Source organism: Penicillium subrubescens (genome assembly GCF_028828155.1).
Source record: "Penicillium subrubescens strain IBT 31985 chromosome Unknown utg000001l_segment0_segment0, whole genome shotgun sequence".
Classification (NCBI taxonomy): domain Eukaryota; kingdom Fungi; phylum Ascomycota; class Eurotiomycetes; order Eurotiales; family Aspergillaceae; genus Penicillium; species Penicillium subrubescens.
The window spans coordinates 2,875,758-2,903,464 of NW_026643151.1; the positions used below are offsets into that span (position 1 = coordinate 2,875,758).

At 50.2% G+C, this 27,707-nt stretch overlaps 11 protein-coding genes across 11 annotated transcripts; 5 read left to right on the plus strand and 6 right to left on the minus strand.

Annotated features, from left to right (window-relative positions):
• Positions 1–431: 431 nt before the first annotated feature.
• On the minus strand, positions 432–970 carry N7473_000971 (SDR family NAD(P)-dependent oxidoreductase; the record flags this gene model as incomplete). Its single annotated transcript, XM_057146911.1, has 2 exons — positions 432–721; positions 760–970. 2 exons carry the CDS (start codon positions 968–970, stop codon positions 432–434), a joined length of 501 nt encoding a protein of 166 aa, XP_057014797.1.
• A 1,488-nt stretch (positions 971–2,458) lies between these two features.
• N7473_000972 (uncharacterized protein) lies at positions 2,459–3,592 on the plus strand (the record flags this gene model as incomplete). Its single annotated transcript, XM_057146912.1, has 1 exon — positions 2,459–3,592. One exon carries the CDS (start codon positions 2,459–2,461, stop codon positions 3,590–3,592), a length of 1,134 nt encoding a protein of 377 aa, XP_057014798.1.
• A 417-nt stretch (positions 3,593–4,009) lies between these two features.
• Positions 4,010–4,790, plus strand: N7473_000973 (uncharacterized protein; the record flags this gene model as incomplete). Its single annotated transcript, XM_057146913.1, has 3 exons — positions 4,010–4,079; positions 4,139–4,210; positions 4,273–4,790. The coding sequence occupies 3 exons, from the start codon at positions 4,010–4,012 to the stop codon at positions 4,788–4,790; spliced, it is 660 nt and encodes a 219-aa protein (XP_057014799.1).
• Positions 4,791–5,133: 343 nt separating this feature from the next.
• Positions 5,134–7,646, plus strand: N7473_000974 (Zn(II)2Cys6 transcription factor; the record flags this gene model as incomplete). The annotated part of the gene is made up of 4 exons (XM_057146914.1): positions 5,134–5,507; positions 5,629–5,740; positions 5,795–7,417; positions 7,473–7,646. The coding sequence occupies 4 exons, from the start codon at positions 5,134–5,136 to the stop codon at positions 7,644–7,646; spliced, it is 2,283 nt and encodes a 760-aa protein (XP_057014800.1).
• Positions 7,647–9,276: 1,630 nt separating this feature from the next.
• On the minus strand, positions 9,277–10,960 carry N7473_000975 (Methionine aminopeptidase; the record flags this gene model as incomplete). The annotated part of the gene is made up of 6 exons (XM_057146915.1): positions 9,277–9,333; positions 9,381–9,467; positions 9,525–9,689; positions 9,753–10,016; positions 10,068–10,852; positions 10,918–10,960. The coding sequence occupies 6 exons, from the start codon at positions 10,958–10,960 to the stop codon at positions 9,277–9,279; spliced, it is 1,401 nt and encodes a 466-aa protein (XP_057014801.1).
• A 248-nt stretch (positions 10,961–11,208) lies between these two features.
• Positions 11,209–12,863, minus strand: N7473_000976 (FAD-dependent oxidoreductase; the record flags this gene model as incomplete). Its single annotated transcript, XM_057146916.1, has 6 exons — positions 11,209–11,307; positions 11,364–11,469; positions 11,528–11,801; positions 11,864–12,180; positions 12,238–12,792; positions 12,849–12,863. 5 exons carry the CDS (start codon positions 12,861–12,863, stop codon positions 11,401–11,403), a joined length of 1,230 nt encoding a protein of 409 aa, XP_057014802.1. The 3' UTR covers positions 11,209–11,307; positions 11,364–11,400.
• Positions 12,864–14,521: 1,658 nt separating this feature from the next.
• N7473_000977 (isocitrate/isopropylmalate dehydrogenase family protein) lies at positions 14,522–15,652 on the plus strand (the record flags this gene model as incomplete). Its single annotated transcript, XM_057146917.1, has 2 exons — positions 14,522–14,762; positions 14,820–15,652. The coding sequence occupies 2 exons, from the start codon at positions 14,522–14,524 to the stop codon at positions 15,650–15,652; spliced, it is 1,074 nt and encodes a 357-aa protein (XP_057014803.1).
• A 712-nt stretch (positions 15,653–16,364) lies between these two features.
• N7473_000978 (uncharacterized protein) lies at positions 16,365–16,847 on the plus strand (the record flags this gene model as incomplete). Its single annotated transcript, XM_057146918.1, has 1 exon — positions 16,365–16,847. One exon carries the CDS (start codon positions 16,365–16,367, stop codon positions 16,845–16,847), a length of 483 nt encoding a protein of 160 aa, XP_057014804.1.
• A 53-nt stretch (positions 16,848–16,900) lies between these two features.
• Positions 16,901–19,293, minus strand: N7473_000979 (transcription factor domain-containing protein). The gene is made up of 2 exons (XM_057146919.1): positions 17,610–19,293; positions 16,901–17,560 (listed from the first exon to the last, which is right to left on the minus strand). The coding sequence occupies exons 1-2, from the start codon at positions 19,205–19,207 to the stop codon at positions 17,029–17,031; spliced, it is 2,130 nt and encodes a 709-aa protein (XP_057014805.1). The 5' UTR covers positions 19,208–19,293; the 3' UTR covers positions 16,901–17,028.
• Positions 19,294–19,541: 248 nt separating this feature from the next.
• On the minus strand, positions 19,542–22,451 carry pab1 (polyadenylate-binding protein; the record flags this gene model as incomplete). Its single annotated transcript, XM_057146920.1, is given in 4 exon segments — positions 19,542–20,284; positions 20,347–20,488; positions 20,503–20,905; positions 20,931–22,451. 4 exon segments carry the CDS (start codon positions 22,449–22,451, stop codon positions 20,128–20,130), a joined length of 2,223 nt encoding a protein of 740 aa, XP_057014806.1. The 3' UTR covers positions 19,542–20,127.
• Positions 22,452–23,771: 1,320 nt separating this feature from the next.
• On the minus strand, positions 23,772–27,613 carry N7473_000981 (HECT-type E3 ubiquitin-protein ligase; the record flags this gene model as incomplete). Its single annotated transcript, XM_057146921.1, has 3 exons — positions 23,772–24,443; positions 24,500–25,511; positions 25,569–27,613. The coding sequence occupies 3 exons, from the start codon at positions 27,611–27,613 to the stop codon at positions 23,772–23,774; spliced, it is 3,729 nt and encodes a 1,242-aa protein (XP_057014807.1).
• Positions 27,614–27,707: the final 94 nt, after the last annotated feature.

A 27,707-nucleotide genomic window follows, 5' to 3' on the forward strand; every position in this document is an offset into this window, starting at 1 on the left:
TTGTCAACATAGACTTTGTTGACCATACATAGAAGGCAAAATAATCAGAGAAGTGCAGGGTTCAGTTGTGAGAGGCATTTGAGGTTGAATACTTGGAAACCCAAAAGATTCTAATAATGAAGCAGGTGATTTGACTGAGGTGATCTTAAAGTTGCAAAATCAGACAGTACGCAACAACATTGGCTGGTTTAGGCTGCTATCATGTGGACTATTTGTATCTATTGCTGTAGTTCCAGGCTCTTTCAGGCAAGGTACTCATGCAAGATATTCCCCATCAACTGCAAGGTGCGTGCCTGTGATGCACGAAACATCGTCGGAAAGAAGGAACACAATTGCCGTTCCACATTCCTTAGGTTGACCTAGGCGTTTCGCCGCAATTTTCGAGGCGCCCTGTGCACTTTCTTCGGGATTCATGGCCGTCATGGGAGTTGCTATGACTCCAGGTTGGAGTTCATTGATCCGGATGTTTCGTGAAGCCCAGTCGGCGGTAGTTGTTCTGGTAATACCTCGAATGGCGTGTTCGTAGCAGTGTAAGGAGCGCGCCAGACAAGACCGCGATCAGCGAGGACGCTGGAAACATTCATGATCTCAACCCCTCCTACCTGATCAATTGCGCGAATTTGGGCTTTCATGCAGTAGAAAATGGAAGACAGGTTGATGGCAATGGTCTCATCCCACACACCCTTGGGCAAATCGGGCAGGTCAAAGTTTTCGCCAGATACTCCGGCATTGTAGACGTCGTAGTGTAGATCTCCGAACCTTCCAGAGTATTCTCAACCACTTTCTCAACTTGGGCTATATCGGATACATCGGCCACGGCGACAAGAACCTCGCCACTAGCTGCTACAATGCGTTGCTCAACTTCATGGAGAGGGGCTTCTCTTCGGCCAACAATGACCACTTTTGCACCTCTTTCAGCAAGGAGAAAAGCAGTATCAGCACCGATACCAGTTCCAGCACCTGTCACCATAACCACCTTGCCCTCAAATTATCTGGGGGTTGTCATTGTCGGTATGTTTCTTTATGTATTTTTTAAGGGATGAAAGAAAGAGATTGCCAGGAGCAACCTTAGAAGATTGAAAGGCTTGATCAAAAGGTTTGGAGATTGACATCTGGTCGGATGATCTTAGTGGTAACTTGACCTTTATATACATATTTTGCTGACGGCTGAGAAACGTGGTATACGCTTCGGTTCGCTACTGACATACCTCCAAGCACGTTATCAAGCTCTGCGCCAGCCAGTGCACCACGAGGCTGGTTTTGGATCCGAATTTCTTCGTGGAATCGTCAAACCACGCTCCAAGTAGATATTCAAATCGGTATTATGGAGGTTATCATGTGGCTCATACCGATTCCATTCAACCAAACATACATCTTTTTGATGAGGGAAGGTCTGACCTGCTCTAAATTAGGTCAAGCGTCTGAATTTCAGGGCCCGCTAGGCCGCTGTCGTTTGGACAGCAGTTTGATGAGAGAACAGCTGGCAATGTTCTAGAATAGGTCAAGCCTCTGAATGTGAGGCCCGCTAGGCCGCTGAACAGCGAGAGTTGACCCACTTCATCTTGCACTCTCGACTTCCGTTCATCGAGACTGGAGCATAATCGTTTTTTTAGAGCACAGCCCTGTCAGCTTTCGATCAGATCATGACGGGACTACGGTATTGCCCGCAAACTTTATACTCTAAAATGAGTCGCGGGCTCCAATAATTTGCCTTTTACGTACGTAATAAAAGGGCATTCAATCTAGCCATTCATGAGTGCAGGGTAGGTCTCAGATATACGTAGAATAAGACTACTAAGTTACTTTGACGGACAGGGATGTTAGTAGGGCGTTCTGGGGGTTCTATGTAAGCCCCGACCCGTGTACTCTCGAACGATGCGACCTCTTGGATGATTTTCACCGGTAACTAGAAATTTCTCAGGATGTTGCATTCCTACATAAGTCGCAAAAGCTGGATTATTGTAGTCGGGCCGGCCAGAACATCAGTTTTTCTCGAAGAAATTTGGGTAGGGATCTAAATTAGCAAGGTAGGAACACTCCAAAGCGAGCCTTCTGAAGAAGGGTCACAACTGCATCTTCTCCCGTTATAGTCCTAGACAAGGATTTAAGAAATAAATACCTAGGATGAAGCTGTAAACATCCATTGACGGTCAAGAAATCAATCATTGCTCGTTGGCTCCGGTGCTTTCACGGGTTTGCCCAGGATTGGGATGCCTCGGTTGTTGAGACAAGGTAGTATCGGTGCTCAGGCCAACCCTCTTTAACACAAACCATTGCGGGGTCTGAGGAATCAGAGAGAAATAATTCCCTGACCAGGGCGGAAAGCAAGGCAACGAGTAGTCAGCCAAAAGTCACACCTTTAGTAACTTTCTCTTAGCCTGATTACTCGTGTGTAAAACCAGTCCAGCTTCACTGATTCTTCTTTCATATATTCTCTCATCTCATTTCAACAGCTCCAATGCTGACGCTATTTCTAATATCTACCTTGGCACAAGCTGCCGTCGCAGCACCCGGGTTAATTCAAAAGCGTGGCGCCAGTAACCCGGTGGTCAAAGGCACTCCACAAGTGGTAGGCATCCTCGCCGATTCATCCTTGAATCGCGACTCTTGCGGCTCATCTGTATTCGGAGGTCGCGCTCTTTGGGTATGCAGAGATACCCAACATTATGATGCAAATGGCATTCCAAACCTCCCAATATTTACCAGCTCTGCCTCATGGACCGATTTGGTCTCGGGCGGTGCGGGCGGTGGCACGAATCTGAATATGTACGGCAACAATAATGACCAGTCCTTCTATCCGCTTGTCCCTGGCAACTGCAACGATAACCAAGCCGGAGTTTGCTCGGACGGCACTCGATATCCGCTTTGGGCCAATGCGCCTCCGCTGGTGACAGTCTCTGACTCGAGTAAGACGGTTGGTTATACGTGGATCAACAATATCCATATCTCGGGTCTCACCAATCTGGTCGCAGACCCTTCAACTACGCTCTATCGCGTCACTTATACATCCGGAGCGGCAGGTTTACCGCAAGTCGAGATTGTCAACTCTGCTTTCTGGGCGGAGAATGAGATCCCCTATGGGAACTACGGTGGTGTCGTGCAAGGAAGTACGGCCTACCTCTGGGGACAAGATTCAAACAAGAACGTTGCCCTAGCCCGTGTCCCAGTTGGCAGCATCGAAGACGCATCACAATATGAGTTTTACGTCAACAGAGTATGGACCAGCAACAAACCTACTCTAGGCAACACAGCCGCTAAAATCGAAAATGTCAGTGCGGGTGGACAAGGCACATACTACTATTCCCAGCCCTGGCAGTCGTACGTGTGGATTGGTCAAGCTGGCATTTCTGTTTCGGCGGACTTCTATATCACGACTGCACCGGCACCCGAGGGTCCTTGGATCCAACCAATTCATTTCTATTCGGGGGTTAATGGGAACTTTTCTTTGGGGGCGTACAGTTTACAAGCCAATCCTGGTCTCTCTCCGGCGGATCAGAATGAGATCTACCTGACTTATACCAAGACGGACGTGGTCGGAGATAATGTCGCGTTGTATACAACGCCTCTAATCCTAGTCCAATGGGAGACTTAGAGCAAAATAAAATATACCCTTGAATGTTTACAGAAACAATCTGGTTGATAATGCAGATCAATTGATGAGGCTGTTGTTCCAAAAAAACATCTCCGTTTCATTGCGCCGGACCCGGGACTTCCGCGGACTATAGGGATCATTCCGCTAAAATGCTTAGTCAGCTACGTATTTTGGGCCTTCCACAATAGCTAATTATACATCTTGACCGAGTATTCTCTATAGTCCACTCCTGTCCCGGATCCGATCGGATTTAGACAGGCACGATTTAAAGATCGATGCTCCCCTTGATTCTCTTTTAATTATCATCCAAATACAATTCATTATAGCATTTTGCACATTAAGATTCTATTCTCAGGTGCATATTATCAGTCTTGTTAACGCGCCGTGGATACTTCATTATCAACAATACCATTCAACATGCACGCTCTAATCATTGGCGGCAGTGGCCGCACTGGCAAGCTCGTTATCGAGCAATTATTGCAACGAGGTAAGTCCAAAGCTCTCAAACAGCTAGTTTGTTTTCATTCATAAACTAACTCTCTATAGGACACGGTGTTACAGCTCTCGTCCGGGACCCAGCTGTGATGAAAGGGCTAGACGGCATCAACATCGTCAAAGGTATGCCAATGAGCGACCCTCTTTGAAAACAACCCCCAAATCAGTGACTAACTATTCTCTAGGATCCCCAACTCAAATCTCTGAGGTCCGACAAGCATTCCAAGACCATATCCCCGACGTGGTCATCGTCACCCTGAATGCTCCCCGAGCCTCGGACAGCCCATTCGCAGCACCGATATCACCACCAAGACTAATGGCCGACAGCAATGCCAACGTGGTGACAGCCATGAAAGAATTCGGTGTTCAAAAGGTAGTCATCATGCAAGCCTTTGGTGTGGGAGCATCATGGCCGAACATGTCCTGCTTGCTGCGCGGGTTGATGAGCGCGTCCAACATGAGTTATCAGTATGAGGACCATAACGTGGTCGACAAGGAGGTTCGGGCTAGTGGTGTGACTTATGTGATGGTTCGCCCTTCTCGATTGGTGGAGAGCGATGTTACAGCGGTTCGCGAGTGGCCGAATAATGGGAAGGGGGTGCCGCTGATGGCTAGTACGAGTCGCAAGAGCGTCGCTTGTTTTCTGGTGGATGCTGTGGAGGAGTCGCGGTGGGATAATACTGCGCCGGTTATCACAAACTGAGCTTCTCGTTCGACAGAATCATGTCGGTAATTGAGTATCGGAAGCGGAGTCAATAAATTCCTAAGCTGGAGATTCAAATGCACAAAATTTGTTGCCTCCATGCTGCTTTTCTTATTCCAACTAAGATTCTTTCCAAATCTCTTTCCAACTTTCTAAATTTCTTTCTACACCTCGCCTCCTATACCGAATGCGCAAGCGATGGGGGGGGTTTGGGGGCGGTTTAGCCGCATGTTGGTGCCACGGATAGTTTAGACCTCACAACAACACGTATCCAGCTTCATCAACACCTGCCACGCAAGAGATTAATTAATGAGATGCCGACAAAGCACTAACCCAGACTACCATGGAAATCTCTCCCTCGCGCAAGCGGCCACGCCCAGTAGTCTCCTGTCTCCGATGCAGAGAGAAGAAATTGAAATGCGACCGGGCTGCGCCATGTCAGAACTGCTGCAAAGCGGGTTGTCGCGCTGAATGCACCTACAATCAACATCCGTCCAGCGGCTCTGTTCCCAAGGCAAAGCGAGTTCGCATACCTACCGAGGGATATGAGACTGATCAGCCAAGTCAATCGCAGCCAAGTCAATCGCGACTTGGAACGGGCATCATCGAAGATCTGCAGCAACGTGTTGTCAAATTAGAGGAACTCCTTGCTGTTCGTCCCCCTGCCCATGCCGGCAATTTTGGACCGATGAGAGATGCGCCTGTTCAGAGTTCGTGGTATGTCTTTCTATCATCTTCTTGGAATCGTCTCTTCCCCCATCTCCTCTTCTTAAACCTCCTTCCTCTCCTAACCTGTCCTCTCTACCTTCCTTTTCTCACTTCCTTTCCTTCCAAGCAGGCCCCAATCTGACTCTACAATTTCCACCTCGCCTTTTCTTGGGACTCTGGTGGTCAAAGGGTCGCGGACTCGTTATCACGGGCAGAACAATCGCATTACACTTCTCAATCAGGTCGGTTCTCTTGATTAAATCACTGAATTTGCCTCTTAGCTGACGTATTCAAAGTTCCCCGACGCGAAAGCGTTTATCAATCATTGCTCTGAAGACTCTGCTCTCGTGGGGCTGGCCAAAGAAGTCCAATTTTTGCAATCCAAGTCACTGGTACCAATCAACTCCCCAGAGTCTCTGTCTGAGTTACAGAGCTTCCCTGAGCTACAGAATATCTTCACTTCTCTTCCTCCCAAAGCAACCTGTGATAAGCTGTTGGAGGTTTACACCACCAACTGTGAGAAGACCCTCAGAGTCATTCACATTTCCTCTTTTCTTCGCCAGTACAATACTTTCTGGGAGGATCTTAGCCATCAGTCTGCATCTAATTCTGCACCTCTTCTGACGGCGGTTCTGACCGTCGCTATCTCCTTTGATCCTCAACCATCTACCCCGGAGGAATCATCATCCTGGGACTATCTGAAACAAGATGCCCCTAAGTCACTACAAGCTTGGTTGGCTAAACTGCCTCGAAAGCAGCGGATTGAACTGTCCACACTACAGACTGAAACACTTTTATTGCTCTCCCTTCAACTCCGTCTTGTTTCCGCAGAAGAGTTGTGGAAAGCTAGTGGCTCCCTTGTCCGCTCGGGCATGGTGATGGGGTTGCATGTTAATCTCTCTCAGTCCACCAATCTATCTTTTTATCAAGCGGAGTGTCGCCGCCGACTTTGGATCACCATTGTTGAGCTGGATCTCCAAATCTCTATCACATCTGGCATGCCAGTCATGACTCCGGAACTGGACTTTGGACCTCTTACACCATCCAACCTCAACGATGTCGACTTTGATGAGTTCACCCCGGAGCCGCCATTCCCCTCCTCCTTAAGTGAGAAGACCGACTCTCTGGCGCAAATAACTCTCGCTACTTCATTGGCCCATCGAATCAGAGTGATGAACATAGTACAACGGACGAGCCCGCGTGATAATCTCGGTGAACGCGTCAAGCAAGCTCAAAGGCTTGAGAAATACATTTCTGATGTTCCATCTCAACTGAGACCAAATCAAGACACGGAAAGCACACATCCCGCATTTGTTTTGAATCACGTCCTCCTGGACACATTTCTTCGTCGTCCTCTACTTTGCCTCCTTCGCCCTGTCATCATCCACGCCCAAACCCCTCAGGACCATCCATCATTTCATGAGATACGTGGGCTCTGTCTTGATTCCTCCCTTGCCCTTCTTTCTTACCAAGATTACTTTGATCCTCACTTTGCCGATCCCGATGTGACCAATTCAAACGCCTACTGGGATATCTTCCACACATTCTGTCAACATGACATCTTATGGGCAGCTCTCAGCGTGTGCGAGCATATGAGACTATCTTCCATCATATCATCAACTCCATCGCCTGCGGACATTACCACAGATACAGTCGGTTCCCGTCATCAAACCCCCAGCAAGGCTAGCCTGACCCGGCTCATCGAAAACACACTTGACAGCTTTACGCGTCGAGTCCACCACAGAGGAAGCAACGTCAAAGACCTCATACTGCTCACCACTGTTCTTCAATCTGTACGCGCTCGTGGATCAGCGCAGCAAAGAGAGCGTTTGATGCTACAAGGAGCGAAGAACACCCTAACTGCCTGCCGCCAGCATCTTCAGAGTATTCCATCTGATATGGCAGAGTTGGGACGAACGGTATTTATCTATCGTTCGGTTTAGATTTTTTTTTGGGCTAAAAATAGACTCACAGATCCAGTCTGCCGATGCCCTGACTCTACCACAACCCACCGGGCAACTGCTATCCACCCCTCAGTCCCAGATACCCGACATCATGCAACTGCCGCACGACCTCACGACCGATTTTGACAACTTCGTCGGCGATCTATTCTCTTTTGATGATGGATCATTTATGTGGAATATATGAACGGGAAATATCGAGCCCGTTTCAGCCTGGAGAAGCTTTAAAGAAACTTGGATCAGCAAAGCGGCGTGGAGGCACAATCCGCTGGGATGGAGGACAAGCGGTGAAGCACCGGGATGTCGAAGAGATGTTGATAGAAGTGTTGATAGAGATGTCGAAAGTGATGAGACATGAAAGATTCACGGGTATTACCCGTCCTCTCCACCAATGAATTAAAAATGGTAAAAATTGAATAATCATACAATGGAGGAATGAGATATGTCCGAATGGAAGGTCAAAAAAACACAGAGCTATCATCCTAAGTGATGATATCCATATCCTCATCTCCCCCAGGGAGAGCCACACCAGACGCGGCAGCGGCGGTCACGTTGTCGACTCGGTCGACATTCCACGGGCAAAGCAGCGGCAGCGGCGGGACCTGGGGCGACGGCAGTGATGGTGGAGTTGGGGAACTAAGAATAAGGTTAGTATATCCAACAAGAAGATCAGACCTTACAGGTGGTAAATTTACATTGTAGACTGAGGCTGGTCTAGCTATGGCCCGAAGGCCAGCATTTTCAGCCAGCTACCGATTTCCGCCGCGAGGCGAGCAATTTCCGCTCCATATTGGTTGCGGATCATCTGGACCCAGCAACCCTCATCGCCAGCACCTAAATTGAGATGAAGGTTGCTGGGCAAATAATCCGCAACCAATATGAAGCGGTGTGAGCGAAGAGCGAGAAGGAAGAAGCAGAGATCGGGGCTACATGGGTGGTATTTATATTTACATGGGGATGCTGAAGCTATTCCCAGATCATAGATCCTCGACCAGTATTGAAACAGAGCTTAAGACGCCATGATCAACTACGAAGTAACCCATATAGGCCTCCTTCCTCTGCATCTCTTTTGACTTATGTTTTGGCTTGTCTTTCAACTTCTCTTTCCACTTCTCTTTCTACATCCCCTTCGACATCTCCCTCGACATCTCTCTTTATTTACGCTCTCAATCGATCGCCCTAGCAGCTCCAAGGAGGCAGCTAAATTCGTTGAAGAGACAGTAGTACTAGAGGACCCCTATTATTAGTAGTTAGCGAATAGTGCGTTGGGCGTCATTAGCCAAATCATAATTCCTTATACGTGATACGTATTGCCATTAAGTACCCTCAATTTTCAGGAGGCCATGCACCTATGTGGCTGAGTAAGTTTTGTGCTGCTGAGATTGAACAAAACCGCCCTTTGCCAGAGGTGGCACATATCGGTCACAGTAGGCGCCTCACCGACATGCGGCTAAACCATCTCCAACGTGAAACTTTGATCCTTCGGTCCCTCCCTTGGTGGCAAGGATACTTCATAAAATGGACTACTTCATTAGCCAAAGACTAGGAACACAGTCATGCCTGAATTTAGCTTGGCATGATTACATAGAGGACTAGGCAGCTGTTGAAATGTATGAGAAAGGAAACGCGTCGCAGTGTGGTCAAAAAATTGTTGGACGAAGCTAATGTAAACGAAAGTATGCTTCTCGAGGGAGATACTATGTTGAATAGTACCGGGTAACGAACTAAAGAGCAGTTTCCACCTGGTGTCCATGTTGGATGGCATCTAGAAACATAAAGTCAGATCCGTCTGGGCGGGATCAGATTCCTGCGTGACTTTAGTAGTCATCCCCACGACTGATGATCTCCTTGCCGGATTCACGTAGCAGAAAGGTCTAGCAGAGTTAGATATGAGATGATCATGGAGAGGGAACGAACATACGTGTTCAAACTGCGCCGAGTATGATCCTTCAATATCCATCAAAGGCGGGTACATTTCAACCACGCCTTGCGAGACAAGGTTGTTCATCTATCGTCACTTGTGTCAGTAAATGACTTGGCAAGAAGTAGCTTGGGTTCTGCTTACCCCTGCAAGATATCGCTCAACACCGAGCCTCTCGAGATATCGACGACAAAAGACTATAGTGCCGAAGTTCTCGTTGATCTTTTGGTAGAGAGATCGAGCTGAGGCCAGGTGCGAGGTAATCTTTTTCGGCGCGAACGGGTCTTTTCCATACCCATAGACGCCAGGCTATATAGGCAATAAGGCATTAGTACTCCCTTCTTCTCACATGCTCAATGTCACGATACGTACACCATCGAATGTTGTGCCCCTGCCCGTAGAGCCAAATGTCTCACAGGCAAAGATCTCTCCTTCTTCCATCTTAGTCTGGTCCCTGGTCTTGATGAATGGGATAGATTTTCCACCGTGAATCTGGTACTGCTTGATGTTATGGCCCGAGAGGTTTCGTACGGGTTTCACGGGGTATGTCTTTCCATTGATCTCGACCTCGTAGCTTTCCATGACCTCCTGAATAGCGGCGCTGACATCGCTGATTCGGACGTCGATTCCAGCAGTCTAGATACCATTAGCTCTATTGGGAAGTGGGAGAAATTTCCGCTGATCTACCTTGATGCCGGTGTTCGTCGAGTCTTTAACGGCAGCGAGCAGGCTGTCATAAGTTGGATCAAATGACATAGTGAATGCACTGTCGACAATCCAGCCATTGATGTGGACTCCAAAGTCGACCTTCATCACATCGCTAGATTTTAAAATGATGTCCTTCTGGCCCGGGTTAGGAGTGTAGTGTGCAACGCAATTGTTGAGTGCTAATCCTGTTGGGAATCCCATGCCAGAAACAAGGCCAGCTCCGGGTGCAAGTCCATCGTTATCAAGTAGAGCCCTCACGCCGTCATCAATACCGTCGGCAATCTCCATGAGGGTCTTCCCAGGGCGAGCAGTCTCCTGGGTCCAGCGTCTGACTTGACGGTGTATCTCAGCTGCCTTCCGGTAGTCGTTCAGGAAGCTGTCATTTTCAAGGTGAGTGCGACCGTTGTACCGAATTTCCTCGGAAGTGGTGCGAGCTGTGTTTTCCACAGGTGCATAGCTCTGGATTTCACCAACTGGGTATTGACCAGAAGGAAACAGGTCAGTCAGGGGTACCCGTGGAGGGGATGACTGCTGAAGCGAGGAAGACTTCTTCTTCGACTTCTTTCGTTTTTTGTTCTTCTTGTTGGAGGTAGTCTCCGATGCAGGTTGGCCTGTCAGCGATACGGTAGTAACGCCGGCCTCGTGGTCATCATCTCCATCGTCGTCACCGTCATCTCCGACAGTTCCGTCACCATCGCGGGACAGATGGGCTCCACGTGGCTCCCCGCCAGTGTCATTTGCGTTGGTTGAGCTCGACGGCTCACCTATTAAATGTAAGCATTAATCAGACCGCCGGGACTGGCCGCTGCAAGGCCAAGATGGTACATACTACCGCCATTGCGGCGTTCGTTTTCGGGTGTCTTAGAGCCCATATCGACATGAAGGACTAGAGCTCGTAATGAAGGGTTGATTGAAGAAGGGGAGAAGTCAAGCTCTCGCAAAATAAAATTTGGGGGTCGCGTGCAGCCCCAAAGGCGGTGTACTTTTCCCAAGGCTGCAGCCTCGCCAAGATAATGAAGCCAAAATGAGATTCACCAATTATCATCGGCTATCAGGCTGATTATTAACTTCCTTCATGCTGTTTAAGTGAAGAGTGATATTGATCTCAGAGTTGGCCTGTGAGGATGGTGACTAGAAGCTTTCTATGGCACATAAATAAAATCACTATATATTTCACCATCTAGGCTAAATGTGTACAACGTGCCACCACACGCAACGACTAAAATCTCTACTTAGCTCAACTCTCAAAGAAGGTAGGTATACATGCATACGAACTGTGAAAATTTCCGAACGACTTCGAATTTAAACCCCTCTATAATTTAGCATCTCCAGAGGGTTTCTTATAGTATTGGGTCATGTCGTGCCGCAAGACCTCCAGTCCCTAATTTCGAAGTCAGCATTCATAGAAAATGCAACTTTGCCAGATCAAGACAACCTACCAATGCCAGCTCCTTTGCCAATTCTGTATCCGATTCTGCATTTACAAGAATTTGGAAGAACTCGTCATTCTCACGGGCGCTGTCTGGGTCCTGGTCATGCAGTCTTCGGAAGTTTTCACGGGACATAGGATCAATAGTCTCGGTCCAAATGCGCTTGCGAACTTCACTGTATGTGTCCAAGATACTCTCATCTGCTAGACCGTTATGAATTCCTATCAATGAGTCGAAGAGGCAGCCCACGTCGGCGATACCGCCGGTCAGACCGAGTCCTCCACTTTATTCCGGTTAGTCATTCAACTTTGCTTTGCTGCACAGCATTTTGATGACTAGACTCACAATGGGTTGCACAGATGGGCTGCATCAGCCGCTAGAATGATTTTCCCCACCCGAAAAGTGGGGGCACACCGCTGTTGAAGTTTATAAGGGCTGATGTTGGTGATGGTATAGTCGCCGGGCTTAGGATTTCCAGGTAAGATCTCGGCGTAGCGTTCTGGCTGGCGTGCAATATATTCTTCCCTCGTAAGTCCCGGGACATCACCATAAGATACACGATACAGTCCGTCCGTGGTGATGCGGGCTGCCATGTACCAATTCTTCGGGTGAACGATGAAGTTGCTGTCCCAGTAGCCGTACTTGCTGAAGTCGTAGTATACCTGAGGATAATAATAATCAGTATTTGAGCTGTTGAACGAAAATTAATCATCACCAACATTTGTAGCAATAATCTGAGCGTTTAAGGTCTCTCCGGGATATTCGGGGCCAAATAGCTCGCGTCGCACCGTGCTGCTCGCCCCATCGCAGCCGATAACATAGTCTGCTTCCAATCGCGTGGTGCCCGTGGAGGTTTCAACATCAACCCAAGCGTTCCCTGAGTCCTGTCCAATGCGCACAACACGGTGGGACCACTTAACTATTGCCGTGGGTTGTCTCTGAATGTGCTCGTACAAGATCTTCCCCAGTCGGTCAAGTGGAAGCACTACCATGCTGTATGGGTAGTCTGCCGGAAGTACATCGTGTTTCATGCCAGCGATAAAGGTGGTGTCCATTTTCCTCCACGCAAAGCTCTTGCATTGAATTCCCACGGCTCTCACATCATCAAGAACTCCAGCTCGTGCTAGCTCGTAAGTTGCAGGTGTGGCATAGTGAGCCGCACGGGGTTGATTGTCAAGATCCGCACCAGCGTCGAGGATTTCAACTTCAATGCCTTGTTTGGCGAGCAGGAGGCCGAGGATCAGGCCCGAGGGCCCAGCGCCTACAATAATCACCTAGGAGTAGCTCGTATTAGTGGGAGGATCAGCGACTACAGAACAGATGGGATTACCTTTTTGATGGCCATTGTTCGAGCAAGAGGTTGATCAACATGCAGCAAAGTGCCAGTGGTTCACTTATGAATTTGTCGAGAACTTTGACCAAAGCCCCTCAAAAAACCCCCGTCCCTCCACGCTGTGGGGCTATCCCACTTGATTCATTCCCATCACCGCACAAGTTCCCCAGACTTTCTCAGACGAACTGTAAATGATGACAGGGTTGTGGGGAAGATGAAAGCCGCCAAGGTTATTCCCCCGCGGGGGGCAGTCGGGGTAATTCCGGGGAGGCAGCGAATCGTCAATCACTCCGATCCCATCTGAAAAGAGATTCGTGTCAAATAAACGCGACCTTTCATCCAATCGTATCTCCTCTTTAGCGATGAGCAGCAAGAAAGTCAAAGAACTCTCATTCGCAAGATTTATGACTGGGGTTTTTTTACCAGAGAAACCTTTGCTGGAAGCTGAGAGAGGGCGCTCCATCCCAAGAGCTGATCGTCTGCGCAGCAAGAGCTTGATCACCAGGCAAGAATGAGTGAACTGTATCGGCGTTCTCAAGCTCATCAGGTTCCCTTCGAATGATGTTTGGGGTTGGCTGTGTTTCCACATGAACGAACGGCCGCTTTGGGGCCGGATAAAGAGCAATTGGAGACGAGGACCATGCTTCATGCTCATAAGGAAGATTGGAAGCTCCTGAAAATTTGGATCGCTCTTCAAAAGGCCGTATTCTTGACCCCTCGAGTGCTAAATGCTTTCGCTTGCGGCCACTTGGATAAGCTGAGCGAGGCGAAGAATCTTCAGTTTCAAGGACCTGATGTGAGGGACTAGTCGCATCTTGGCCGGTGCAGACTTGCTGCCATTTCCGAATGTTGTCTGCCGTGTCGAGAGGAAATTGTGCCCAGTCTTCGATTCCTTTTTTCTGAATTCTTGCGAGGGGCATATAAGTTGCGCCTTCTCCCTCGAACGAAGAGTGAGGTGGGAATGCCTCAAGCAGTTGAGCGTTGGAGACTTGCGAGAGCAATTTTAACAACGCATTCTCCGTCACTTGCAGCCTATGCTCTAATGCCTCGATATGTCCTTTTGGAGGCCCACTTTAGGATGCATTTAGCTGAGGAATACTAGATTTGGAGCATTGAACCCCCACGTACCGTCTGAGTTGTTCTGGCCAGTTGCAAGGGCGGTTATACTCCAAGCATTGTTGGCAGACTGGTCTTTTTGTTGAATAAAACAAATGATAGTTAGACTATATCTCTCCCATCGGAAATAGAACACTTCATAAGCTTACTTTCCGCCGCTACACTGAAGCGGGTTCAAAACGAGTGAGCCAGAGCCTTCACGGGTGTGCAATGGACCCACCTACCTTCTGCTTCCTTGAACGACACGCATTGCATGCGACAGTAATCCTCGAAGATTTGTCTGTCCTCATTTTGGCCATTTTCGTGTCCTGATACTGACGGTGTGGATGTACAAACGGAGGAGTTTGAAAATGAGGAACGGCTGATTCAATCGCCTGAAAGTTCTGCCGGTGGCGGAGTGAACCATCAGGCTCTACCTATGCCGAATCACGCCCAGGGCCGTGGACGACAGACCTTTATTTAAAGCATGTGTTTAGGATCAATCAATAGCTTGGTAGGATTATCTTCTATATTTTCAGAGAATTTTATTGAGTCATTGTGAGAGAAATTTGAAAATGACTCCGTCCTACAACATTGCCTCTATTCCCGGAGACGGCATTGGCCCCGAGGTCGTCAGCGCCGCTATCCAAGTGGTCGAAAAATTAGCGAAAAAGCTGGGAACTTTTCAAATCGAATTCACTCATATTCCCTGGGGAACTACATACTACAAACAAACCGGCCGATATATCTCAGAAGATGCACTAGACACCTTGCGCAAATTCGATGCAGGGATCTTTGGCGCTGTTGGTGCTCCTGGTATGCTAAACAATCATAATTCACTTACAAGACGCGTCCATGCTAATTGTACTTCAGACGTCCCTGATCATATCTCACTGTGGGGCCTTCTCCTTGCCATCAGAGGCCCTCTTCAACTATACGCCAATGTCCGACCGGTGCGAACTTTCCCAGGAACTAAATGTCCACTCAACACCGCAACCGAAGGGATCGATTGGATGCTGGTTCGTGAGAATTCCGAAGGCGAGTATGCAGGCCAAGGAGGTCGATCGCATGTTGGACAGCAATGGGAAGCTGCCACTGAAGTGGCCATTTTCACCCGTGTCGGCATTGAACGAATCATGCGATTTGCCTTTGAAACCGCCCAGTCACGGCCTCGAAAGCTCTTGACGGTGGTGACCAAGAGTAACTCGATGCGCCACGGAATGGTCCTTTGGGATGAAATTGCAACTGCTGTGGCAAAAGATTTCCCGGATGTAACTTGGGATAAGATGCTGGTGGATGCCATGACTGTTCGCATGGTGGCTAAGCCTCAGTCCATTGATACCATTGTCGGCACCAACTTGCATATGGATATTCTTTCCGATCTTGCTGCTGCTTTGGCGGGATCAATTGGTGTTGCGCCATCGAGTAATTTGGATCCCACGCGCAAGAATCCGTCTCTCTTCGAGCCTGTCCATGGCAGTGCGTTCGATATCACTGGGAAGGGAATCGCCAATCCGGTCGCTACATTCTGGTCTGCTGCGGAGATGCTCAAGTGGATTGGCGAGAAGGATGCAGCCGAGAAGCTGATGACTTGTGTGGAGAATGTCTGTGCTGCGGATGTTTTGACGCCAGATCTGGGTGGTACATCCAACACCCAGGGAGTTGTAGACGCGGTATTTGCAGAAATCGAGAAGATCAACGCATGATTCGGTGAGACAGTGGCGCTTTCCGTTCATCAACAGCCTGTCAATAATATTAGAGAACAAATAAATCATCGAGAAAGAAGAACAGAACCGGGTTCTGCCGTACACAAGCTATGGCTTGACCATCACCCTCTTTATGCTTTAGCTTGTAGATATGACTACCCTCTAAGCCAGCTCTTTGAGTGGTTTTTGGGATTGTTTCTTCAAGAACCACACAGATATCTGCCCAAACAATGGCCATTATAGGGGAGATACAGTCTCGGGCAGACAAAGAATTATCGGGTGTTGTCCATGTCATGTCTAAGGATAGAAAGTTATTTAAAGCGTCTCAGCCCATCATGAATTTCTCGCTCGGCAGCCAAGGCATTCAATCCCATTAAATTACACTTGACATCTGCCCTATCAAAGTTTTCATCGAAGGATCTTGACTTACCTTGTGTTTACATCTGCTCGATGTCCGGAACCCCCGGTAGCTTTGGAGAGGGTTCGATCTAAATGAGCTCTCGGGATTTGAACGAGAACCTTAATGATATGGGCCTGGGAGAGATTGTCAATGAACTGAAGGAGCTGGGGATAAGTGATGATGAAGACGAGAGGAGCAGTGATATGGAAACCCTCTATGGTAGTAGCATGAATAGGAGATACAGCGATGGTCAATCGAGCGACACAAATACTAACGACAGGGAGAGGTGTGTGGACGATTCCTACGACAAGGATGATCCCTATCGAGATGAACCTTGCCAATTCAACGAACGTAGCTTTCAAGAAGGCGGAAAGACAGACTAACGCACGAGATAGACGAGAACTTCACCAAGGACCCAATGTCCGTTGGGTGAACGTTCGATTCTCGGAGCATGAGGGCCACTTGACCGGGTATAGACTCCTGCTCAAGATGCGGTCTGCTATCCAGAACCATGAGGCTACTACTACCACAACGCCGCAGTGCGCTGATGAACCTTTTTGGGTCTCCATTAAGGTGGTTGGGCCTGTGGAAAACCAACGGGGACGTTATGGAGGCTTCGCGACACGGGAGGCAGTATTGAGCGCGGCCAAGGATGTCGTTGTAGAGTGGCTGGGCCGTGTGCGTGATGAGGGACTGCCTTTTGAGAAGGATGTTGTCTTTCGCAGGGCTCACGGTCGTAACTCGGCTCCGCGACTTTATGCTCTTTCAGAGTCTTCGCGAAACGCTGCGCACTGAGACGCTCTGGATGAAGAAAGTGACTACGGAAGGGAGGGGGCAGGAGTTATATGGCGTTGTTTATTTCTTGTGTTCTTCTGTCATGTTTAGTCTGTGTTTAAGATCTTTTTTCAAATGTGTTACAATCATGTCCCATAACTCCACTTTTTCAACATATAGAGGACGGAGAATAATGCATCGCCTAGAAACTAGGATATTGCTGCCCAATCATATCAAGTAATGAATCATAATTTGACCCTCCAAACAGATCACCCATGTTCAAATCAAAAGTCGAACCACTAGCAAGGTAATTCGAATCCATGTTCTGGAATTCCAAAATCTGTGATGGTGGTATTTCGGTGGGTGACGCATCCACATTCAAGTTCGCTAGATGCCCAGGGATGACTTGTACCGGTCCTACCGCAGGTCCTCCACGGCCAGGACTTGACGTTTGAAGGGTTTCAGGAATGGTAGAATAGTGCTGCTCGGATCGGGAACGGGATTGACCCTCTGATCTCCTCCTCGCTTGTTCATGCACATTAGATGACTCCAGCGAATCATTTGTTTTCTCCATGTTCCTGAGAGCATATGAATGCGAGCTCATAGCTGAATCCGGGTCGATTTCCATTTGCTTGATCTTTGTGGACAACAGTGACAAAGTGTTATGACAGTGGATTGCAGTTTCCCACTGAAGAGACATACGGCGGAGAAAGTCCGAGCATTCTTCAATTTCCCTAGAGGACGTTAGCGCATTTAGACAAAGCATCAAGGGCGAAATCTTACTGTAGGCCCTTTCCCAAAACGTATTGCCTGAGCTGGCAGGCGAATGCCAAAACAAGCCCTGACATCCAAGCAGCCGATAAGAATCCTGGCCAGAATAAGGCCTGTTGACTGCCTACCTGGAGCCTCAACGCGGCAAGAATCGCGCGGGCTGCGCCAATGCAGGTCTGCAGTCCAGAAGAGAATTCGGCAGTCGAAGGGTCCAATGAGAGGGAAGGTCGGTTGATAATCAGGACAAGGTGCTGATATAAGATTGTAAAGAAGGGTCCAAAATCAAAGGGTCTATCGGCAGGTGACGTGCCAGAGACTTGGTCTGCGCATATCGACTTCCCTTGGAGCTCGGAAGGGAGGCTGTTCCACCACTTGTGGACATCCGTCACTAAGAACAGAACTGCACTCCGGGAAACCGAGCGAACAAGAATTGATTTGTGGAATAACTCCAGAGCTCGCCCAGTAAGTGTGCCAGAGTCCACGTAACTGGCAAGCACACTTTCTTTCTTGCGGTATTCTTCAACCTGGCTCTCCCGACGTGCAGTTATCCTAGAACGGGGCCTCTCAGCGAGGCCGATATTCCCAGTCGGGCTTACGGCTCCTTCGTCTGCAACCTCGGTCTCATCTGCTGGTTTTGAAGTGGACGATATGGCATTTGAACTTCTGACTCTCGGCGGAGAATGTACTTCCTGCGCAGCCGGTAAACACACATCAATATCCGAGTCCTGGATACCTAACGGCAAACCAAGTGCCTGGCTCAGATATCTGTCGATAGCATATGCACACCAGAAGATTCTCTTCCGTAATTGCCGGTCATGCGACGAGAGTTGGGCATAACGAAACGGACACCGGTGCAATCCAGCATGAAGCATCGACCGTAGAATACATCCGCCGAAAGTCGACGCCGGCCTGAGCGCCATTTTCGCAACAAGGAAAACTTGCGCCGCAAGAAGTGCTTGCAAGGAGGCGATATCATGCCGTGTTGAAAGACTCCCTAGCAAAGCAGTCATGCTGCCAGGCGACTGAATTCGGCATTCGGACGGGACCTTCAGGTCAAGACGAAGCAGGGCTCCAAGATTGAATATACATTGACAGACCACTGTCCAACAAGCGCTTCGGTGGTCTGAGGTGACATCCTCATTCGACGTTGTTTCTGGTGTGCTCGAATATAATCTCACCATGGCCTGCAAGAAGGTGGGCCCATGCAGGAACGGGAAGAGGGGATGCCAGACTTTGAAGTAGGTCATCATCAGTTCCTTAGCAAGTTCCAACGGTGGTGCATCGCCTAAATTGGCCGCCACTTGAGGGTCATATTTCCAGTGCAATGGCGACTCTCCCGCGGATGGTGAGAGGACAGAATCTGCATTGGAAGCTGCCACACGATGCCGCTTGTGTCGAGGCGAGTCATCTGCACCAACTAGTGTCTCTTCAGCCGAGGGAAACTCTGTCTCTGGAGACCCCGATTCATCAGCACCAGTTGAGAATGCTCTCTTGACCGTGTTAATGAAGTAAACGCCGCTGGAACTACCGACAAACTGACTGTCCTCATTGGAGTGCGCTGTCAGGGAGCCAATCTCTGACGTGCCGGGTAGATACTCTGGACGCTCCATTTTGGAAATGGCATGGCGATCCCATGAGCTCACCCCCACACAATTGATCTCTGGTTCTATCTATCAACAGAATGGCCTGATGAACTTCGGCACATGTAACTACATACAAGCCCAAGATGGATCTTCAGGTGGGTCGAAGGTGACGATGAGTCATCAATTTGAACAGCCCGGGCCCCAAAGGATCCTCAACATCTCAAGACGTTGCTAGGCAATACTTTATAAACGTTTCCTAGATGTACAATGGCAACGAGAGATCATTGAAAGAGCAAAAAAGGCTAGTCCTCGTCTCATTTTTCACAACTGCCACACTCACGAACACTAGTGCAGCAGTAGGGACAAAACGAAAGCCCTTTTGCAAGGAAGAAGTACTGTAGAACTCTATGTTACACTCAAGGGGAAAAGGTTCGAAATACGAGGCGAAATGAAAGCGCATCAACAGACCAAAGGACCGGAGCAAGCAACGAATAGAGAAGAATAAGAGGAAAGGTTAGAAGAAAGGAGTCCGCATCCAGCGCCCAAAGGTATAAAACAACTTTTACCAGCCCCCATGTACAGCGCTGCTTCCCCCTCGGACCACCAAATCCAGACCGGATGGAGGGAAGGGGAAAAATACGAGGATAGAGGGAAAGACGGAGGAAAAAAAAATTAAAATCATCATGCCGCGTTCACTAAACACCAAAAAAGGTGACACTGCCTAAGACAGAACTTTTCAAACCGAGGGATATCAGGATTCGGAGGGGAAGAGCGAAGGGTAGGGGGTGGTGAAAGGGAGAAAAGAAAAGATAGAAAAGAAAAAAAAAAGAAATTGTCATCAAAGCGTGCGTCCAAAGTGTTCCGAGCGGTGCAGCGAGCAAAATCAAGACTGGGCCTTCAAGTTGCCATTACCATCTGCGAGGCATTCGGTAAGCGAGACAGGTCGCCTAGGCCTTGGTCTCCTCCGAAGAAGCCTCCTTGGCGGCCTCCTGGGGCTTGGCCTCGCCGGCGGGCTCACCATCGGGACCCTTGTTCTTCATGTACTCGTCATAGACATTGAGGGCCTCGTCGACCTTAGCGCGCAGGGCCTCTTCGTCATCAAGCCTAAGTGATAAAGAAAATTAGGATGGGAGTCTCCCGTCGTCAGGGATGAAATAGAAACTTACAGTCCAAGGAGCTCAGTGTTGTCCATCTCCAAGAGCATACCAGTGATCTTGCCGGCAAGCTCGGGCTGCTGAGCCTGGATCTTGGGGTAGAGAGCCTCACCAAGCATCTGCTTCTGCTGGGCAGGGGGGCGGAAGTGAGAGCCTGGGAGCTCAGACCGGTAGCGGGAGCAGCCTCATCACGGCCGGGCTGACCGGCAGGAGCGGGCTGACCACGGCCCTGGCCGCGACCCATCTGGCCGGGGGGACCACGGAAACCACCGCGCATGCCCTGACCCATAGGCATACCAGGAACCTGACCACGGCCACCAGCACCGCGACCGAACTGGCCCTGCATGGGGTAGCCCATACCGTTGGGCATACCGCCGGGGACCTGCATGCCCATGGGCATACCCTGGAAGTTACCGGGAATCTGCTGGTTGGGGCCCATGCCACGGCCGCCCTGCTGACCGGGGAAGGGACCGGGGTACTGGCCGGGGCGTCCACCAGGGATACCAGCCATGACCATACCGGGCTGGGGAGGGAAAGGCATGCCACCACGCTGGGCGGCGGGGATGAAGCCCTGCTGGCCGGGGGGGATAGAAGACGGCGGGCTGCATGTAAGGCTGGGGCATACCAGCGGCGGCAGCGGCCTGCTGCTGGCGGATGGTGTTGCGGGCTTGGATGCTGGCCTCAAGCTGGCTGCGACGGACATCCTTGCGCTGAGCGAGAGCGACGTAGAGGGGCTTGCCGTTGACCATGCGCTGGTTCATCTCGGTGACAGCCTTGGAGGCCTCGTCGGGGCTGGAGAAGCAGACGAAACCGAAGCCCTTGCTCTTCCCGAGGAGCTTCTTCTCGCCCTTCTCAGTCTCCTGCTCCTGCTCACCCTCCTTGTCCTCCTCAGTGTCCTTCTGCTCCTCGGACTCCTCCTTCTTCTCGTCTTCCTTCTCCTCGGTCTTCTCGCCCTCCTCCTTGGTCTCACCCTCCTTCTCGGAATCGGGGGAGGGGGTACGGTCGGAGAGAGAGTCGCGCATAACCTTGGCGGAGGTGATGGTGCCGTAAGCGGCGAAGAGGTCGCGCAGCTTCTCGTCATCAACGTCATCAGTCAGGTTCTTAACGTAGAGGTTGACGCCCTGGTACTTGGAGGCCTTCTCCAGACGAGCAGCCTCGTACTGCTTGCGGAGCTCCTCCTCACGCTCGTGCTTCTTCTGGGCACGGCCAACGTAGAGCTTCTGGGACTTGATGTCCTTCTCGTTCATCTCGTCAACGGCGGCCTGCGCGCTCTCATGGGTGGTGTAGTTGACGAAACCGAAGCCACGGCTCTTGCCATCCTGGTCGTGGCTGAGAGTGGCAGAGGTGATCTCACCGAACTTCTCGAACATGACACGGAACTCATCATCGGAGATCTCCTGGTCAAGGTTCTTGACGTAGATGTTGGTGAAGTTAGCCTTCATCTCCTCGAACTTGCTCTGGCGGTCCTTCTTGGAGATGTGGTGGCCGACGAAGACCTTCTTGTCATTCAGGAGCATGCCATTAACATGCTTGATGGCGTTGTTGGCGGCCTCGGCGGTCTCGTAGTGGACGAAACCGTAGCCCTTGGAGTTACCGAACTCATCCTGAGCGACCTTGCAGCTCAGAATGTTGCCGAAGGCAGCAAAGGTATCGTGCAGAGCCTTGTTGTCAATGGCGTTGTCAAGGTTCTTAATGAAGACGTTACCCTGGCCAGTCTTGCGCAGGGCGGGGTCACGCTGGGACCACATGATACGGCAGGGCTTGCCCTTGATGAGGGTGTAGTTCAGGTCCTCCAGAGCGCGCTCACCATCAGCGGTGTTGTTGTAGTTGACGTAGGCATAGCCCAGGGAACGGCGGGTGACGGCATCTCGGCAGACACGGATGGAAGCAACCTGGCCGATGGAGGAGAAGAGCTCGTAGAGCATGGCCTCGGTGACGGAGGGGTCGAGCTCGCCGACGTAGAGGGAAGCCGAGTGGGGCTGGTTGTTGGCAGCAGCCGCGGCGGCCTCGGCGGTGGTCTCGGGAGCAGCAGCGACTTCCTGAGCACCGGTGGCCTCGGGAGTGCCGTTGACGGGGGCCTCAGCGGCGGGGGGGTTGGTGGCAGCCTCAGCAGACATGTTGAATTTTTCTTTTCTGTGGTGACTGTGAGAGTTCAGCAGGGACTCGTGAAGTTTGGTATGAGTGAGAGAAGAGATATTCCACGATGCTCGACCGCAGACCAGACAGTCTCTTGAGCGAGAGGAAAACTTCGTGGATTGGTGTATCGGGTGTGAGGTCAAGGGCAGGAGTGTCAAAGGGGATGTGGCTGTTGCCATACACAGGGTAGTGGTCCGCGCAACAAAGGGCTGTTTGAGGTATTGCACCAATCCGAGCGGGGTGGCAGGAACAATCAATGACCAGTGCAACGACACAAGCCACAAATGAGCTCCAAGGGAATCTAAGGGAAGGCGAGCGAACCGGGTGTGTGTGTGCTGTGTAGAAAAGGAATCGTGGGGGCGTTAACCAACCTTAGTGGAAAAAGAGAGGTGGATGAATGAAAATCTTCCACACACCGCACAATGAGGAGGGGGAGAGATAAGATAAATGGGTGAGATTTTTTCGAGGGGGATTTTCTGGTTTTTTTGGGGATTTTTTTAGGCTTTCGAGAAGAGGTCGAAAGGAAAAAAGGATTCCCTAGGAAAGAGAGAGGGGTTGTAGGAGATCGAGGGATGGAGAAAGGAAAAAAAAGTCGACCCGCGAAGAAGTCGTTCTGGAAAACTCAGAGGACAGTTAGAGGGACCGCGCTAGTCCCGATTGGGTAGGCGGTGCCGGTTGATTTAAGGGCTTGCCGTTGGCCAGTCACGGGACGGGAGAAGTATGGATGGAAAGGTTGGAGGGGGTAAAAAGGTTAGAGAAGAGGGATAAAAGGTTTGGTGGGAATGGAAAGGGTTGTTGAGGATAGAATTTTGGTGCAGATGAAAAGGGGTTGAAGATGGAAATGTTGGCGAAGGAAGGTTGGAGAAGGAAGGTTGGAGAAGGAAGGTTGGAGAAGGAAGGTTGGAGGAGAAGAAGCAGCCTTTATGACCAAGCGAAGGCAAGCCAGAAAGCTGTGAAGGCAGAAAGAAGAGTGGGAATGTTTGCTGCCTATTACCAAAGAAGGAAACTGACTCATCATGATAGCCAGGCTTCGAGCGCGGCCTACTCAACCCACAAGGCAAACAATCAGACCCGCTGCGAGAATTGATAGCAAACAATTTTGACGCTCCAGCTTCAAATCGCCCTACTCGGCCCTTGGTAGACCTTGATTTTTGAATAAACAGCCTTGAATTTGCTCAACTCCAATGCTATGCATACACGAATCACGGCCAATGGAGAACTGCGTACATAGATACAGAGAGTAAAAAGACAAAGGAAATACTAAAATGAAGGTTCAAAGTTGAGGGCTAAAATGAGTATCATCAACTCAAATCAAATCCAGCACCAGAGCTCACCGCATAGAGTAGCTTGCTGCGTAGTATCTCGGCAGTAGCGTAGCGGGGCAGCTTGAGTAGGTTGACACAGGTGCTCGTACTCGGAAGTCGTTCTTGGTCCTCGCTGGAGTCCCGAATACTGAAGCGCGGGTTGAGATGGCTAAATCCAAGCAGCGGAGCACGCGGTGTCGAGGTCACAAACCGGATGACCTTCTGTCGCTCTTCGTTGTTCAGCTCATGCATCACTTTCCAGAACAGCTGGACAGTGGGGTGCTCCTGGTTATCGTCGCCAATGGTATACACGCCACCATACTGGGTGTTGCGCCGAAGATCCTCGACGTCGATGTCACCGGTCTCGCCGCTCACCAACGTCTGTAACTCGGACTGGTTGAACATAGAAAGCCAGGCGGGCTGGATGATCTGTCCAAGACCTTGCAGGAAAGCGTTGGTCTGCATGGCGGGCTGCACCTGCAATCGGTAGCGTGCAATGTAAGAGATATAAACTAGGCGATTCTGATTCGTCACCGGCGTCTTCGAGCCATTGTACCGTAGTTCTCTTGTCTTAGTCCGATTTGCTGACCCGGGCATAGGAATCGTATCAGTCACGGTGAAGTCCAGAGAAAAGTCCTCGACGTCGCCTGGGTAGTTCTTCAATTGGAGCTAAAGCAAATGGATTAGTAAGTGACGGAGCGTAGTAAGGGGGATGCTTGACTCACAAGGCCTTGGTACAATCCCTGGTCAAGATCCTTCAGATCATTCAAATTGGCTCGGTAAGAGGACTCCTTCATGGCTGATCCAGTACCACCCGTCAATGCCCACTTCAGCAGGAAAAACGGTGCAAAGTTGACATCTACCAAAATTCCCTCGTAGAGACATTTACCAATGACACGACCAAGGAACTCATACCGACGCAGGAGATCCCGGATTTGTTCGGACCATTTGAGGCTGGACTCGCTCACTGCAGCCTCCCGCAGGCTTTCCTTACACTGTTCGACAGCTGTGGGATTAGGGTATAGAAGATGCTGATCATTCTCCGCAAACATGCTGAAGTCATTTTCGGTCTTAAATGCCTCACTAGTAATGCTAGTGAGGAACTCCTTGGTCACTCCACCGCCATCAATACCAGCCTCCATGGCCCCAAATCGATCAATAAAGCTGATCTGGATTGGTTCCTTGAGACCGTCGCCCAGTGGGTAGAACTGAGCAAGGGCGTCGTCGAAGACATTTTCACGCCGAATCTCGGCTTGGTGGCGAGCCAGCACATCCTGGACAGCAGGGTGTCCGTTGATCATTTGGCCCATGGTAGCTTGAGCCACAGAGGCACGCCAGGAGTCGGGATCAACGAATCCGTGTCGTCGACGATGTTGATCATGGAAGATGAATTCGCGGAAGATCTGGACCCGAGTGGCAAACGGGATGAAAAATGGCATATTTCGAAGGATCTCCAGCCTGGGTGCAATGGCCGCCAACACCCTTCCTCGGGCAACCCGCTGCTGATGACGCCGCAAAGACTCAAGGCGGATGGTCTGCTGAGCGTGGCCAGTCCCCGCAAGACCAATTGGCGTGTTTTCATCCTCATCCATCAGGTCAGCGTCACCCGAATCATCGGCTCGGGCTTGGAACTCATGTCGTCTCTCCTCTTCTCCGACAACGGCCGAAATGAAACCTTCCATATCAAACCGGCTGGTCATGAGCCAGTGATCTTTCGGCAGGAACTTGCGGCGTGAACTAAAAAATGCAGATTAGCTTTGGTTAACAGATCTCTGTTTTCCTTGGAGGCCTTACTCTCGTTCATGCAACATTCGCAAGAGACCCGTTACGAGGCCCTTGAAGTATTCAAGCGGGATTCCAGTCACTCCGGGAAGGTTGTTGCTCTGAGATTTGGATTCGAGCTCTCTCGTACTTGGGACCAATACCGCGGAGCCCGACGTCTGTGTGCTGCTACTGAAGTAGCTGCTCAAGCTCACACCCGTCGTCCCAGTCTCTGGTTCACTCAAGTCAACCGCATTCCAGTAAAGCGTGAATGCGAGATTTTTCAAGAACACGGTCATATCTCTAATCTCACGTAGCGGCAATGCACTTTCTCTTGTCCACGATTGTTTGGCGTTATCCGAGGATGTGAATGATGACGTGCTCGAGAAGAACTCATCATCATCCATGACCTTCAGAACAAAAGTATACAGCTCAAGGAAGAGAAGTATGGTCGTCCATTCTTGATCACGTTGATCTTGGGGGATTTCGGTGGTTTCCTTCGCTTGTTGTGGCAAGAGCAATAGCGGAAGCACCTTTGTCGAATCACTGCTGATGATTTGGAAGATGCGACTAGATCTAGTCGCCTGCCAGAAGAATTTGATAGCCGGTATCTTCGCATCTGGCTGGCCTGAAATTTGCTCGCCAGATGGAGCGGAGCCCAGATACAACCACATCCGAATATCATCGCCTCGTCGGGGGAAGATTCGCAGTAAATTGAGGGCATATTTTGCAAGGACCCTGGCTTCTTTCGATGCCTCGGAGTCTTCATTTGTCGAGTCAGTCTGTGGGAGAGGGGATGATCGAATACGAGAAAGCAGTCCAGTGACGCTACTTTGGTTGATGAGGCTATTGATTTGATCCTTGATAAAGGGATGCAGAGGCCGCACACCCCGAGGTGAATCCGTATCGATGGATTCATCCACCTCGAAGCCCTGCACGAGGAAGCTAGCCGTTGAGGTCAGCAGATCAGAGACAACAATCACAAACTCAAGCTCTGGGGCATGGGAGCTGTCCTGAGTGCCAGAGGTATGTTGTTGGAAGTAAATCAAGTATGATAACAACCAAGTGCGCGCCTGAATGTCTTCCAGAATAACAGAGCGTTGCGAAGTAGATCCCAGGTGAGCTAAGATCGCCAGCGATAGCATTCTATAGTTTATTTGCCCGGCGAGTTCATCCATCTTGCCCAGGTAGCTCTCGAGGCTTGGAATTGTGAGGTACGAAACGGCGAACGACTCGTAGGCAGACATGGTCTCGGAGGTAATCGGTCGGAGGAGGGCAAGAACAGCTTCCTGGAGAAGCTCAGGATTAATGGCCGGTCGATGGGGATCACTGCTCTGTTCTGATCGCTGCAGACTTGACAAATTAATTGTCAAGTATGCCATGGTATCGTAATACGTCTCTGCGATGGTTGCCATCTGCTTCGGCATCAATCCCGTCAGGAACATGATCGCTCTTAAGAGAATCTCCAAGGCTGTCGTAGGGACAGAAGCATTTGGAGCCGAGTGCAGTGCACTGAGAACTGACTTGGCAAGCCGTTTCAGAAGCTTGGTCCATTCGCCCTCTGCTGCGATCGTATGTAGGGTTCGAAAGGTTCGTTCGAAGGCACCAACAAAATGTACAAGTCGGAGAATGTCATCGTGCCTTCGTGGCGAGACAAATTGGACTAGTAGGCGGAGTTGAGTGAGGCACTGGTCTGCGGTTGCATATGGCGCAGGAGGGTCCGATGCAACGACCAAGTCGTCTGCAGAACCTTCGATGGCGGCCATCAGGTCTGTAGCTCCCATCATTTTCCTTTCATTGTTGTCCCATTCCAGCCTCCACATGCCATATGTAGCTTTCCTACTGCGATAGCCCCGCCACCCTCGCTGGACGACCCGCACGGCATTCTGTTTCTCCCGTTCCCGTTGTCTCTGAAGGCGTTCTTGCTGTGCGATTGCGACGGCACTTTGTGGATTTGAAGCATGAGGGGTATTTCGACCGGGCGAGCTACCTGGGAAGGCAGCAAAGGGATTGTTGGCGCGGCCGCTGAGGTTGACCTGCCTCGGACGGCGAGAGCTTCCAGTGAATGACTGAAACATGGTGAGGAGGGCCTCCCACCCTAGGACACAGCAGCGATATCAAGAGGAGGCAAGAGAGGTGATCTATGCAAAGATGAGGTGCTGGAGATGCAAG

Coding starts and splice junctions, on each gene's coding strand:
- N7473_000979 (XM_057146919.1), bottom strand. CDS start 19,207: ATGGAGCGTCCAGAGTATCTACCCGGCACGTCAGAGATTGGCTCCCTG. Junction 17,561..17,609: donor GTTTTGGGAAAGGGCCTACA/GTAAGATTTCGC, acceptor AACGTCCTCTAG/GGAAATTGAAGAATGCTCGG.